Genomic DNA, 16,314 nt, shown 5'->3' on the forward strand with positions numbered 1-16,314 from the left:
CAAGTGCATACCAACCTCTTATGTCATATTCACATATTAATTAAACGGTCTTTATGCAAATAACATAACTTTATACCTTAATAACTGAGAAACGTACTCAGGGACTTTATTTTCAATTCAGTTAATCATATAAGAATTACAATCAGGAAATCAATAACACACAAGTAATTAAATGTGATAATTTAAATCATACAGCTGAATAACAAGCAATTTAAGTAGTATAGAAAAATAAATAGGCAACATAGACGAGCTTAAGGTGAACATACATTAACCAGTTTTTCAGCTCCACTACTGACCTGTAATTATTGTTAGAGTTTTTCTAGTTTTTACAAGAACACACAATTATTAATTATTAAGCCTCCATTTACCATAATAGGAAATATAGTGAGTGATCCTCACTCAAATCTGTGTTTTAAAATGCTGAACTGTTCATTACGTCTCCCAACGGGTCCCGAGTTTCTTGAATTTTTCATGCGGAAACCTAAAATACTCGTCAACCATCTAAAAATACCTAAAAAAATCTAAAATCGATGTTAAAATCATTTTTGACCAATTTTAGGATTCCGGCACAGTAGTGTCGCGTGCTCTGGTGCTAACTCCACTGCCCACGACAGCAATTCACCTTGGTCTGGCTGATTTTGGCCAGTTTTACACGTATCCTTGCGAAAAAACATATTAGGGGACCTTGGTTGGCAAGAAAAATAAAAAAATCGAAGGGGAGGATCTCCGGGTCCGGTGGCTCCACCAGTTCTCCTTCGCAGTTGAGAATTTTTATTCGGCTAACCTGCATGAAAAGGAACAACGAACACAATGGTCAAAGAATCGTGTGAAATAAAAAATAAAAAAGGGCTCATCGGAGGGGGTTTAGGATTTCGGCTGCGTCAGCTTCGCCGGGCTTAATTTTCGGCTTAACTGCCGTCTCTTATGCTCTGATATGGGCACAGGGAGGCTCGGAATTGAATTTCGAGTGGGCTGAAATTTTTTTTACCTTTTTTGGCGATAGGCAGTGGCTCTAGTGCGGCGGTGGTCGGCAGCCGGCCTTCTTTTCCGGCGGCTAGTCCTTCTTCTCCGACGAGGGCAGGGCGACTAAGGTTAAGGTTCCTCTGCAATGCAATATTTTTATACTCATCCCGTGTCGATCTGTACCGTCTATTTGCATCGATGTAGAATAAGGAGAGCCATCTGATTGTTACCTGTTTAAGTCGATTGTATGGGTGAATCTAAATCGTTCATCGTGATTGATTTCGTTTGTCTGATAGCACCTATGGAAAGAACGAATCTGAGTCGTTTATGTGCGCGAGATCGAACTTGGGCCGTCGAATCATTGGACACGCAGATTGCTCCCGTGGCCTCTCGCATGGCACCGACGTTAGCTTATTTTGCTATGCGGAGTGCTCCGGTTCATCGACGTCGCTGACTAGGCCGTCTTACGTAGCTGAATTTTTTTTTTATATTTTAACCCCCTGTTTCTAATTTTTCTTTCAAAAACATCATCTGAACTCAAATTTTCACTCTTTTTTCCAAAAATTACTTTCAATTACACCCATAACCTAGTTTGCTCAAATAATTTAATAAAATTAAATTAAAAATAATTTTTTTATTATTTTTATAATTACCAAAATTGATCTCAGGGCAAATTTTGAGTCTGAGTATTACAGATATAATTTTAATACCACCGAAACCAACTCAAGTGGCTAATGCCATGAATTCTTCTTGTGTTCGCTCTTTGCCACCTTGGGTCTGAGTCATCATTAGTACATCAAATTTGCAAGTGTTTTTCACTTCAAGAGTAGTCTCTAGCATGATTGGAAGACTGAGTCCATGACAACTACTTTTCCATCATTTGGTATGGCATGGTGACAATTCTTTAATAGCTTCAAGCAATGTTCATCGCTCTAGTCATGAAGAATCCACAGCATTAATATATATACACATACAAATATATATAGTACTCATTAACTTTAAATTTTCAAATAGGTGTCACATAAGTAACTATCACATCCTTAGTTATTACTTAATCAAATTCTTGACAATCAAAATCATGAAAATATTAACTATTGGTATCCTGACCTTCATGAAAATGGCATCTCCTCTGGGAACACTTGAAACATGTCTCCACCAACATGTTCTATACCTGTAGCATATATTGTTTTAATTAATAAGATACTTAATTAATTACCTTGAACTATTTTTCATTAAACTATCTCTATTATAATAATTCAAGACACAAGTGTATGTGACTCTTAAGGTTTATTGGGAGGAAGAAGAAGAAAGAAGAAAAAGGAGAATAGGTATAGTAATTTGGTAACATAATTAGTTTATCCTTAGAGTAATTTACATTCGATATATTTAATTCCGATTAATCATATTTTTATGTATGCATAACTATTTAAAGAAGTCTATTAAGTAATTATGTAAAACCATAAGTTCACCTTAGGCATGACTCATTGCACAAAAATCCTAGCTCTTGGTATGTATAAAGTCCTTAAAAGAAATATATATCATACATTCTCTATAAATAATGATATTGGCTACTGAATATTACAAAGCATTAACTGAGATCGTAATTAAAAATATATATTAGCAACATACTTGGATAGATTGGAGCATGTTGAACAACATGAGGCAGATTAAAGTTAATCCCCTTGATATGAGGGTATTTCGAGATGATGGCACTTAATGCAACTCCTAAGCCCCCTCTAACATCAACTAATTGTTTAAGTTCATCAAAACCCTTATAATGTTGAAGGACTTTGTTTATGATGATGGTGGTATGGTTAATCATTGCAACATTTAAAACTTAATTGAATCTAGGGTCAAATCTTGGGTACTCAAAAGCATGCATTCCATGTGCCTTCTCAAATGGACTTCCTCCTTCCGGAATGGCATCTTTTAGTTGGTACCTATATGTAAGTTCATAGTTATATATGTTTAGCAATTTACTATAATAGAATATAGATACCATACTCAATCACTAATTCTCAACCTTTTTAATGCAAAAAAAAAACTTCAATATCAAATATATCAAATTATATTTTGTTAATTTTTGTACTTTTTATAACATGAATAGGAACACATCTAAAGGAGAGAAAAAGATTTATAGGAAATTGTATTTGAATCTCATGTGTAATTTAAATTAAGCAAATTTTTAATTGACATATTATAATTGGAAAGTTAAATATATCATTATAGAATCTAGTATAAGATTAAAATTGGATCAATTATAAATAAAAAATGAATATTTTGGTTGAATTCTATATATCAAGCAATTTTAACCTGTAAATATGGTGAGAACAAATACTATTAAACTAAACAAGATATTAATTAAATTACAAATAAATATTAGAAAATAAGATGTCTCATCAAGATATGATGATGATTCATTAGGCCATGACTAACACTAAAAATTGACATTAGGGATTGTTCCCAATAATGAAGACAAAAGGTAAATATGGAAGGCTAAGTGATTAATTGTAACACCCAAATGAAAATAAATATTTTATTTATTTATTTTCATTTTTTATTTTTCATTTATTTATTTATTTGGGTTTTTATTTAATTCAATTTAATTTAATTCAATGAAAATAAAAATAATAATAATGATAAAATTGGGTAAAAATATTAATTGGATTTAATTGAAATTGATTTTGAAAAAAAGGGGTTAAAATTTGGATTCTGAAAGTATTTTTGAAAATAAAATCGAAAATCGGGGGTCAAAACATAATTTAGAAAAGTTGTGCCACGTCAGCGGCCCGGTCAGCAGCCCCAGCCAACCAGGACGCGCCGCATGGCAAAGACACGCTAACCAGGGGACGGGCCACGGGGGCGATCCGCGTGCGCGCGATCGGACAGCCCAGATCCGTTCCCGCGCGTACGGACGGCCCAGATTCACGCGCACGGACGACCCAGATTCAATCAGGTACGGACGACCCAGATTGCATCGAGACGAACGATCCAGATTTAATCCTAATTAAATCGCGATCGAACGGCCCAGATTCAATCTTGATGGACGGTCAAGATTAAAAGGCAAAGGGTATAAATACCCCCACCCACACCTGACCAAAGAAACCCTAGCCGACAGTGCTCGCCGGAGAAGAAGAACCAGACGCCGGAGGAGCCAGCCGCCGCCTCCTGCTGCCGCACCGGGAAGTTTCCGACCACCGATAGAGGTAATTTTTCTCCCTGTTGCTCGTTTTTCGACGCTGAGTCCGCCTATGGCCAAACCGGAGCCAAACCACCGGAAAACTCAGCCGAAACCCAGCGGCGCAGCCGCGTCCCTCCTCGATTTTTGCCTCCGATGAGGCCCTTCCCGGCCTCCGTTTGATGTAAATTTTATACCACTGTGATCACCGTTCTTTTCTCTACAGGTTGATCAGAGCCAAACATCAAAACGTGACTCACGCTGGAGGAGCCGTCGCACCGCTGCCGGTAAGTTTCAGTTTTTCGTGATTTTTCGGCCCACTGAGGGCCCTAGGGTTGTTCTATTGCAGAGACTGATGCAAGTATGGCCGAATTCGACCGAAAACGGCCCAAAATGGCCAACCCGAGGCAAATCACCGCCGCTTCGCCGGAGCACGGCGGAGCCGCCGTGCCGGAATTGCGATATTGGCCGAAATGGGCCCTAGGTCTAATTTAGGATTTTTTGGGACACGTGCAGGTACCAATAGTGCGTTTCAGTTCCCCGGGAAAAATTCAGAGAAAATTAGGGATGACCTATAGGCGCACTGTAGAGCCGTAGTCAGACCCCGAAACAAGTAAGGACCCCTCATCCTATTTCCTATCACGGTATTAAAGCTAAATAAATAATTAAACTGTACTGTGTGACTTTATAGATATATAATTGATTTAGGTTGCTAATGGAGCCCGAGTATGATACTGTGTTGGTCTGTTATAATTTGATTTAATTTCCAGTATTAAATGTAGTATGATGTTTGATGTAATTATATTATGGCCCCATATGCATGAATCATGGTTTCCTTATTATGGTCGATATTATGCTTAACCCGATACTGTGTTGTCTTGTTTGGTGTCCATTACTGGTTTACATGTTGTGTGTATTTGCTTAATTGAAATCAAGAAAAAGGTCAAAAAGGTTATGTGAATTGATAGTGAATAATATGGACAGCCTGACTAGATATCTTGGGAGATGGTGGACGGACCGGGTCCGTAGGGAACCCTACCAGGAACGAGGTCTCTCATACCGGACGGGGTATGGAGATCTTATGTGTTTTGGCGCCCATACCGGACGGGGTATGGGGAAGACCCGTTTCACCCTGATACCGGACGGGGTATTGAGGTTCATGGTTTTGGTGCCCATACCGGACGATGTATGGGGACGGCTCTGGAATCAGGTTGGAAATGTTAAGGGTTCACGGGTAGTAGGACCCCTATGGATCCCCATGGATACTAGTAGGCTGGTAAATGAGGAAAATGTGTTGTTTAATAATTGAAACGCAAAGGCGTGGTAAGTAGTTTGTTATACAGTTCATATGATTTCATGATGATGATAATGTTATTGTTTTCATATGTTGTTTTATGGACCTCACCGAGGCAAGTGGACAGTAAAAGTTTTTATGTTAATAAACGAGTTTATTATAAATTATGCTCCATTGGTCTTTTTGTATTTTCTACCCACCTTTACTTCCGTGGCGATGAGATAGTGTGATGTCTTTACTGGGCTGGTGTAGCTCATTCCTTATTTAACCATTTCAGGTCAGGAAGACATTGTTCCCGAGCCCGTTCCGCAGGAAGACGGCGAAGGGGACGCCTAAAGACTCCGTAGTTATAATTATAGTTCTTATTTTCGAGTATCTCTTTTAGTTAGTTTGTTCTTTTATATTTTGAGCACGTTTTTGGTTTTAGTGTAAGGGATGTTAATCAAAATTTTTATTACGCTTCCGCATTTGACATTTTTAATACACATATTTCATTCTAAATTTTCGGGGCCGTTACATTAATAGTAATGATACATAACATCTTAAGATTATAGACATTATATGAAAATGAGATAAGACAATAATAGATAGAGAAATGAGCAAAATCAAAGAAAAAATTAAATATTTTAAATGTAAAGGTACATATAGTTTGTGATAGGTGTTCATTTATCATACGTGTGCATCTATTGTGTAAAGAGTTATGTTTCTTGTGGATATAAGTGATCAAACTTGAAGATGAACTCTATAATTTGGAAAAAAGCCTAAAGAGGCAATGTCACGTATAGAAATTAGCCTAAAAAATAGATAAGATGTCCACTTTTAGAAAAATATTTTGTGAAAAATTTTTGCAAGGCAAACAAAGATGATTTCTTAGTTGTACGGTTGTAAATCTTTTTAACTAGATCAGTTGCAAAAGCCATCTATTATTAGTGGAAAGCACTTGTAGCAATACCATCTACATTACTTGCTTCCTTTTGGTTTGACACTGTTTTGTCAAAATTTACAATACTAGTTGACAAGGGTAGTATTTGAAGTCGACGAAAAGACTTTTTCAAAATTTTTTTAGGCATTTAAATTATTTTTGGGTTCTATCTTGTAAAATTTTAACTATTTGATTTTTTTTTAAAATTGATAATCTATAGACTCATTGTATATTTTAGGTATTCATAGTTTATTGGGTGAATTTAATTTGTTGTTGTGATGATCAGAGATACATAATTTTATGATGATAGAATGAAATTTGATTCAAGGAAAAATATATTGGAATCTTGCTCAAAATTCCTATTTGGTTTAGGATTATAGTCAAGATTAATAATTTATAGATATTCATATTCATAGAGTTTATAAACAAAATTTTAGTATTAAAGAGTTATTAACCTATCTTAAGAGTGATAAAGTACCTTTTTGTGGGAAGAAGTCAACGAAAGAAGTGATATCAAAAGCTATAATTTTTTTTTTTAAATAAGCTCTTATTATTAATGTTCTGTTTAAACCAATAGATAAATATCTAAATAGATTACGATGTAATAACATAAATATCAAAATTTGAACTATATATAATTGGGAAGCTCCTATACTAGTTAAAAAAATTTTGATATCATTTTTCTGTCAAAAATATAAACTATGTTTAAAATTTTTCTTGCATAAAACAAATGTTGTCACATGGACTTCAAATTTTAAGTTAGTAGTTAACAGAGGGCATACATGTGTCTGCCACACTAGCCAACAATTTCATACTTCTATATATAAACAAATTTTTTAGAAAAGTTTATTTATTTAAATATTTTCAGTGAATTAAATTATAAGTTAAATAACAGATATAATAATATAAATACTAAAATGTATACACACACGTGACCTGGTTGGGCTATCTTTTAAATGCATTAATATGTATAAATATTTAATTCATAATCTAATATAAATAAATAAATTTCATGTAAAAATTATGAGTATATATATATATATATGTTGACTATTAATTTAAAATTTGATGTCCATGTAATCACACTATTCTCTACATGGATATATGTATGATGGTGTTCCATAAGTTGTCAGTTATAATATATTATACAGATTTTGTTTCAATGCAATTGCATTAGCATTTTTTAATAATACAGATTATAGCAATAAAAACTTATTGGAAAAAAGTTAAAAGTATATAAAAATACTGTAAAAATCAATTAAAAAAAAGAAACTTTAAATAGTACAAGGCTTCTTAGAGTGTATATTCTCCATAATTCTTGTCGAATAAGAGTCTTATATATATATATATATATATATATATATATTTTCTTTGTCACTTAAACAACAGAGAAAAAAAATGAAAAGGGATAACCATAAGATATATTAATAATTTATTTTGTGCATTGAGTGATGCTATACATGCATAAAGTTATAAGTACTTCCAAAAGTTTCGTCACCTGTTAGCTTTATGTGTTGTTTTCTTACAAATTGTGTTGCATTCTTATAATAAATTTAATATAGTTTTATTTTTAAAAAAATAAAAAAAAAAGATACAACTCATATGAGTTGATTCTGTAAATATTTTGTGTATCTCATAGGTAGTAGTACATATCTTGGTGAATATTATGGGAGGAACCTCTAGTACTTCACTTGTTTTAAGTGTTTATAATCATATTAGTGATGTAATTTTAGTTTTCATATTAGAAAAATTTCTTCTTGACCTTTCTTGTGTAGCAAGTTTTAGTGTACGGAAGATTAGAATAAAATCATTTCTAATTTTATTAAATTTATGGAGGACAATTAAGGAAAGATTTCCAAAGTATGAGGGAGACAGATAAGGCAGATATGAAAGAAAGAGTCTTGAGTACGATTTTCATGAGTGTGACTGATAATGTTATATAAGAAATTACTAAGAAAATTTTGGCTTCAATAGCGTGGAAGAAATTAGATGAGTTATACTCTACAAAATCGTTGATCAATTGCCTTTACTTAAAGGAAATGTTGTATAATTTGAGAATAAGTGAAGACGCGCTTGTTAAACAACACTTTGAGGAATTTAATTCTATTATTATGAACCTAAACATTATAATTATAAAGATTGATAATAAAGATTAGAATTTAATTTTATTGTGTCCATTATTATTTTATTGTTTTACTTTTATTGATATTCTATTATATGAGAAATATAGTATTTAACTAGAAGATGTTAGTAACACCCTAAAACTAAAAGAGTTCATAAAGAAATTTCTAGAGTATAGAATAGAATGGGGGAGTTTTATGAATTGGGGAAGAGCACAAACAAAGAATAGTTCAAAAGTCATATTAAAATATAGATTTAAGAAGATAAACTATTTTAAGTACGGAAAACATGGTCACTTTAGGAAATAGTATCTTAAGTTAAAAGAGAAAAAAGAAAGAAGCACAAGAGTTCTACTAATATAATTAACACAAATAATTCTAATGAGAGTGATAGCAGTATTACTAGGAAAGCTTTATCTATGATTCATATTATAAAAAGAATTCATAGGTTCTTGATTCTATTGTTACATTCTAGGTGTCTACATAAAAATTGGTTTGCTGTCTATAAACAGATGAGTGATATTGTATATATGGGTAATGATAGTTCATTATATATAGATTAGATTGGTGACATCAGATTCAAAAAGTTTGATAGAGTTTTCAGAACTATGAAATTTTAGCATGTTCCTCAAATAAAGATGAATCTAATTGCTCTTTCTACACTAGATTCTGAATATTATAAATACTATACAGAAAATGTTACCTTTAAAGTCGGCAAAAGCTCTATAGCTATCGTCAAAAATAGTTTGGAGTTTAAATTGTATATTTTTCAAGGTAGTATAATTTTAAGGGAAGTTGGTGTAGTATTAATGAGCAATAATAAGAATCATACTAGATTGTGACATTTGCGCTAGTGACATTTGCGTTTAAGTCATATAAGTGATAAAGGATTATTTATTTTAAACAAATAGAATTTGTTGAAGGAGTATAAAGAGGAAGTTATGGATTTTTATGGATATTGTGTGTTTGACAAACAGACTAGAGTGAAATTTGACAAAAAGGTAGTGCATAGGATTATAGATAAATTGGATTATATCCTTTCTGATTTATGGGATCCAAATAAGATTCTCTCCAAGAGTGGTGCAATATACTTCATGTAATAGCCCCGGATATTTAAATGAAATATATGTATTAAAAATGTCAAATGCAGAAGCGTAATAAAATTTTTGATTAACATCCCTTACACAATCACCAAAACATACTCAAAACATGAAGGAACAAACTAACTAAGAGAGATACTCGAAATAAAAACTATAAATATAACTATAAGGTCTTTAGGCGTCCCCTTCGCCGTCTTCCTGAGGAACGGGCTCAGGAACAACGTCTTCCTGATATGAAATGTTTAAATAAGGAATGAGCTACACCAGCCCAGTAAAGACATCACACTATCTCACCGCCACGGAAGTAAAGGTGGGTAGAAAACAAAAATGACCAATGGAGCATAATTTATAATAAATTTATTTATCAGTAATAAAATCCTTTGCTGTCCACTTACCTCGGCGAGATCTATGAAAACAACATATGAAAACAATAACCTTATAATACCATGAAATCATACACACTTTATAACATGACATCTATCACACCTTTACATTTCAATCATCAGGAAACAGATTCCCTCTTTTACCAGCCTACTAGTATCCCTGGGGATTCATAGGGGGTCCCCTCTACACGTGAACCATTAACATTTACAACCTGATTCCAGGGCCGTCCCCATACCCCGTCCGGTATGGGCGCCAAAACCATGAACCTCAATACCCCGTCCGGTATGAGAGTGAAACGGGCCGTCCCATACCCCGTCCGGTATGAGCGCTAAAACACATAAGGTCTTCATACCCCGTCCGGAATGAGAGACCACGTTCCCGGTAGGGTTCCCTACGGACCCGGTCCGTCCACCATCTCCCAGGATATCTAGTGAGGCTGTTGACTTATCCGTTCATAAATTCACATACTATCCTTATTTTTCTTAGTCTCAATTACCCAATCAACATGAATACGTAAACCAGTAGCGCACACCAAACAAGGCAACACAACATCGGGTTCACAATAATTCAAACTATAATAGATTAAAGAGTGATTCATGCACACGTAACCACAGAATAAACAATCAAATACTATACTGCATTTAGACTAGAAAATACATCAAGCAGAAACAGACCGACAAATACATCAAATTCGGACTCCACTAGCAACCTTAATCAATTATACATATCTATTAATTCATAAAATACCGTTTTATCATTTATTAGGCTTTAATGCCGTGATAAGAAATTGGGTGAGAGGTCTTTACTTGTTTCGGGGTCTGAATACGGCTCTACAGTGCGTCTACAGGCTGTCTCTAATTTTTCTGAATTTTTTTCAGAAAACTGAAACGCACTACCAGTACCTGTACGTGTCCCAAAAAATCCCAAATCAGACCTAGGGCCCCTTTCGGCCAATATCGCAATTCCGGCACGGCGACTCCGCTGTGCTCCAACGATAAACGACGGTGATTCACCTCAGGTTGGGCGTTTTTGGCCGTTTCCAGCCGAATTCGGCCACACTTGCATCGGTCCCTGCGATAAAACAACCCTAGGGCCCTCGGTGGGCCAAAACATTATGAAAAATTGAAACTTACTGGCGATGATGCTCTCGGGTGCGGCGGCTCCTCCGGCGTGAGTCGCGTTTTGATGTTTGGCTCCAATCAACCTGTAGAGAAAAGAACAATGATCACAGTGGTATAAAATTTGCATCGAACGGAGGCCGAGAAGGGCCTCATCGGAGGCAAAAATCAAGGAGGGGCGTGGGGCGCCGCTGGGCTTCGGCTGGGTTTTTCGGCCGTTTGATCGGTAATTTGGCTCCGGTTTGGCCATAGGCGGACTCAACATCGAAAAACGAGCAAGGAGGAAAAAATTTACCTCGATCGGCGATCGAAAACTTCCCCGGTGCGGCGGTGGGTGGTGGCGGCTGGCTCCTCCGGCGTCTGGTTCTTCTTCTCCGGCGAGGCACTGGAGGATAGGGTTTTTGTGGTCAGGTGTGGGTGAGGTTATTTATACCCTTTGCCTTTTAATCTCAACCGTCCATCAAGATTAAATATGGGCCGTTCGATCGTGATTTAATTCGAATTAAATCTGGGCCGTTCATCGCGATGCAATCTGGACCGTCCGTGCCTGTGAATCTGGGCCGTTCGTGCACACGTTTGATCTGGGCCGTTCGTGTGCGCGGGAACAGATCTGGGCCATCCGATCGCGTGCACGCGGATCGCCCACGTGGCCCGTTCCCTGGTCAGCGTTGCCTTGCCACGCGGCGGGTCCTGGTTGGCCGGGGTTGCTGACCGGGCCGTTGACGTAGCTACTGAGGTGGGTGCTGACGTGGCACTATTTTTTTAAATTATATTTTGACCCCCGATTTCCGATTTTCTTTTTAAAAACACTCCCAAAATCTAAATTTTCACCACTTTTTTCCAAAATCAATTTCAATTAAATCCAAATAATATTTTTACCCAATTTTATCATTATTATTATTTTTATTTTTATAAAATTAAATTAAATTAATTTAAAATAAAAAAATTCAAATAATTACAATTAAAAATAATAACACTTGGGTGTTACACTTCATGATTTTGATTAATGATTACTTTCGGATGGTTTGTGCGTACTTTTTGAAATCAAAAGAAGAAGTATTTTCAACCTTTATCATCTGAAAAATCTTGATTGAGAAGCAGACAAAGAGGAAGGTCAAGTGTCTAAAAACTGATAATGAGTTAAAATTTTGTAATCATGTGTTTAATGAATTCTACAATAAAGAAAATATAGTGAGACACTGCACTTGTATAGGAACATCACAATAGAATGTTATTGCATAACTCAAATATGATGCTTTGTGCTAGGACTTGAAGCATGTTATCCTATTCAGGTTTACGACATGAATTTTGGGTTAAGATTGTGAACACTTCTTGTTTCTTGATTAGTAGATCTTCATCTTCAGTTATTAAGTACATAACCCATTTTGAGGTACGGTTTGGTTCACTTGCTGATTACTCGCAATTGAGATTATTTATTGTCCTGTTTATGCTTATGTAATGAATGGTAAGCTTGAATCGATGGTAAAAAAATGCATATTTATAGGGTATGCATATCGAGTGAAATATTATAGGTTATGACATAGTGATCTAAAATCTTATTGGTTTGTTATCCATAGAGATGTGAGATTTAATAAGTTTATTTCACTAGACAGTCAGAAAGAGAAAGTAATATCGCGATAAAATCATGATGTTAGAGAATGGGTAGAGTTAGAGATAGATACTCTAGTAGTTCAATCCAATAATCCAAGAAATAAAGTGTAAGTTCTTAATCAAGAAGGTCATGGTGCACCTGATCAACATTAACCATACAACATTGGAAAAAACGGAGAGAAAAAACATATTAAACCACTAGAGTGGTATGAAAATCTAGTTACATATATCTTGTTAGTTGCAGAAATAGTTGATTTGTAGGAACTAGATAGTTCAAATGCAGATAAGTGGATTAGTGTTATGGGTGAAGAACTTGATATCAAATATAACTTCGTTCGAAATATTAGATCACCGGGTATTGAAATTGTGCAAGAATGTGTCTATACATGAGAATCCTATAGATATGAAGGCCAAGGTGATCCTAATTAGCAAGTTTAGGCATTGCTTAACTTAGTTGGGGTATGTAATACTCGATAGTGTCTTATGAAGGCATCTTAGCAAGATAGTGTAATGAGATGGTTATTTTGTTGATGATGATAGAGAAAATTCAAGTCAAGATAAAGAATTTTTTACGTGGGTTGATTTTGAGAATATTTTGTATATATATTGGAGGATATTTTGTGTATATTCTAAGAAATATTTTGAGAAAACTTAAGTATTATGCCTATATAAGGGTTTACAACCTTATTGGTAATGTATTCTCAATTTGCATAGTAAAAAAATTTATTTTCGGTCTTTCTTTTTGACGTAGACATACTTATAGAATTACGTTAAATTTTGTATTTTGTATTTTTTTTTACTATTTTTTTTGTGTGTGATTGTGTGCATATATAGATTTTATTTTCTCAACAGATATCTTAATAAATTTAATAAAAATATTTAATATATTTAAAAATAAAAACTATAATAAAAATCTAAAACTAAAAGAGAAAGAACATTTTGTAAAAAGTCTTTAATTAGTAGGAAATCCAGTTTTAAAATATTTTTTTAAGTTTATTCACATTATTGTAACAAAAAAATCTGTATGACCTAAATACAACATATTTGATATGTAGTTTAATTACATTTACAATTTACTCTTTTTTTCTCTTAAGACGAGTGAATCTATTAGTAGTGCAAAAGAAAATTGAGGACAAAATATGACTTCTGGTCCTTTTTTTTTTTAATTTGAATAAGCAAATATTCTGATTTCAATCTTTAATCCAAGTGTTAAAAGACCATCAAATGATGCTATATGTATCGATATAGAAATATTAATATAATTGTTGATATTAACGTGTGTTATAGTAATTTAATTATATTCTTGTAATGTATAAAAATTAAATATTCAGGTGAAAAGAATTAACAGAGAAATCCTTGATACACTTAATAAATTCAGAAGATAATTAATATGCTTTAAATTATTTTATTCACAATTGGGCATGATTAATAAATACATTATTAAATTTAGAACAATATATTGAATGAGTGAAAAATTATCAATGTCATTATTTATAATTTTATTGTTATCAATAATGTTATGAAAACTTCTTGACAAATAAATACAGGGGAGACTAACAAATGTCATATAAATAGTAATATATATGATTAAACTATTTACACAATGTCAAAATATTGATTTTAAGTGAATTTTGAACTATGTAAACACATTTATAATTATCCTGTTTGAAAATGAGTTTTATTTTTAACTATCTAAATTCATATGAACTTAACATATATCTGCTTAAAGTTCGTACTTAAGCATGTGATTAATTTATAAGGATGCGGTAAAATTGATTAATTTATAACGATGCGGTAAAATTGAGTAGTTGAAAACTTAAATCAGATCTGCAGGTTGATTAGTAGAAATAGAACAAGAAGAATTTAACTAATCAAACATACCAACTTTTCATGAAGATGGCATCTTGAACCAAGTTCAATATCGAGACTAACGAAAAACCATCTTCGTCGGGCATAAAGTATTTGGACACAGGATTCAAACTGTAAAACCTCTCTCCGCCAATCACACAGCAATCCATCACGCCGTGGCTAGCCAGTAGCTTTAAGATTTGGTCTAGCATCATCGCTGCATTAGAGTTTTTGCAGTTGAACATTCGGTCGACAATCTGTGAAGCTGAGAGTTTGCAAACACCGTGGTCAGCTTTCGATAATGTCTTAAAAATCCCAAGCTCTATTGCTGATTGCATGGTCATTGGTAGCATCGAGCCTAGTACCAAGTCCATTGCAGATGAGTAAGCTTCTATTTCTTGCTTTTCTTTGTCCATGTTTTTATGTGTTTCTACAAATTATGCAGGCATCAATTCACTTCGTCTTTTCTCACGCTTAATGGGTATTTATAGGTGAAGATTGAAGTCCACAATAGTAATATAGTTTAATAGAATAAAATTCATTGTATATATTTGATTATTTTATAAGCATACAGGAATATTAGCAAGATTTTAAAATAAATAATTAAAGACAAACAATTGAAAAATTGCCTCACTATGACCACTTTCTCTGTCAATCGCTGTATCTATTTTCTTATTTCAAAGAGATATAGTGGTTTAATATTCGAATCCAACCCTATACATGTACATGAAGAAAATATTTTTAACCACATCCAATACTTTTTCTAAAAAAAGAAAAATTGAACTTTATTAAAACTCCTCTTACTTTTTATAGGTGCATAAAACAATTGAATGGGTTGTATGCATGTATCAACATATAACATGAGCAAAATGTGATCATTATTTAATTCATTATTCAAATTAGAATATTTGTGGGGGCATGCTTGTGAATCCGTAATGCACATTTTTTCATAACTGTCCACTTCTTAGTTCCCAATAATTATTATAAATAACGTATTGCGCTAATTACACCTTGTTGAAAGGTTAATTGTAAAGATCAGAAATTTTAAAGAAAATAAATTTATAATTTAAATGTAGAAGCAAATAAAAAAGTTATAGTTTATATTTCTTACACAGTAAATTAGAATGTTCAATAGGATTATGAAAATGTCTTTACTATACCGACTTGTAAAAAAAAAATGACTTAAAATAAATAGGTAAATATCCTAGAGGTTAACCTACAGTAGCTCTTGAAGGGGTCCAGAAGGTAAACTACTAATAACTTTCTTACTGATCGAGATCTGAATCTGTGTCCTCTTGATCTGAAATGATTAATAAAAGGGTGAACTACACTAACCCAATAAGAATATCACATTAATCACTTATACAAAAAATAAAAATTGGTAAAAATCATAAAACAACTAATGAAGCCATTGATTTAATTAAATATATTTAATTCTAAAAAGTTTTATTCTATACTTACCGTTATAGATTTTTCTGAAATCAACCTATGAAGACAAATAACCAAATGACGTTTTATATTCGTACATAAGATCAGTAATTCTTCCTTTTAACCTACTTACTGAGACTCCTGGGGGTTTATAGGGATATTCATCTACTCGTGAACCCAGTATCAAAATTTGATAATTAACCCGACCATTTTCATACCCTATCCGATAATGGGCGCCAGAAATACCATTCCCTCGATACTTTATCTAGTATGAGAGTGAACCGTATCTCTCAAAACCTTTCCGGTATGAGACTTCTCAGCTCTGTCCGACTGAGGTAATGTCCATAG

General features: G+C 33.7%; 1 protein-coding gene and 1 long non-coding RNA gene across 2 annotated transcripts; both read right to left on the reverse strand.

Annotated features, from left to right (window-relative positions):
- Window positions 1–1,577: 1,577 nt before the first annotated feature.
- LOC110814178 (anthranilate N-methyltransferase-like) lies at window positions 1,578–15,023 on the reverse strand. Its single transcript, XM_022041558.2, has 3 exons — window positions 14,572–15,023; window positions 2,071–2,134; window positions 1,578–1,895 (listed from the first exon to the last, which is right to left on the reverse strand). Exons 1-3 carry the CDS (start codon window positions 14,952–14,954, stop codon window positions 1,797–1,799), a joined length of 546 nt encoding a protein of 181 aa, XP_021897250.1. The 5' UTR covers window positions 14,955–15,023; the 3' UTR covers window positions 1,578–1,796.
- On the reverse strand, window positions 9,623–12,059 carry LOC148253754 (uncharacterized). The gene is made up of 2 exons (XR_015819211.1): window positions 11,375–12,059; window positions 9,623–11,165 (listed from the first exon to the last, which is right to left on the reverse strand). It is a non-coding gene; the product is annotated as an uncharacterized LOC148253754 (long non-coding RNA).
- Window positions 15,024–16,314: the final 1,291 nt, after the last annotated feature.

This window comes from Carica papaya, chromosome 5 (assembly GCF_054855325.1).
Source record: "Carica papaya isolate Zhongbai chromosome 5, ASM5485532v1, whole genome shotgun sequence".
Taxonomy (NCBI): Eukaryota; Viridiplantae; Streptophyta; class Magnoliopsida; order Brassicales; family Caricaceae; genus Carica; species Carica papaya.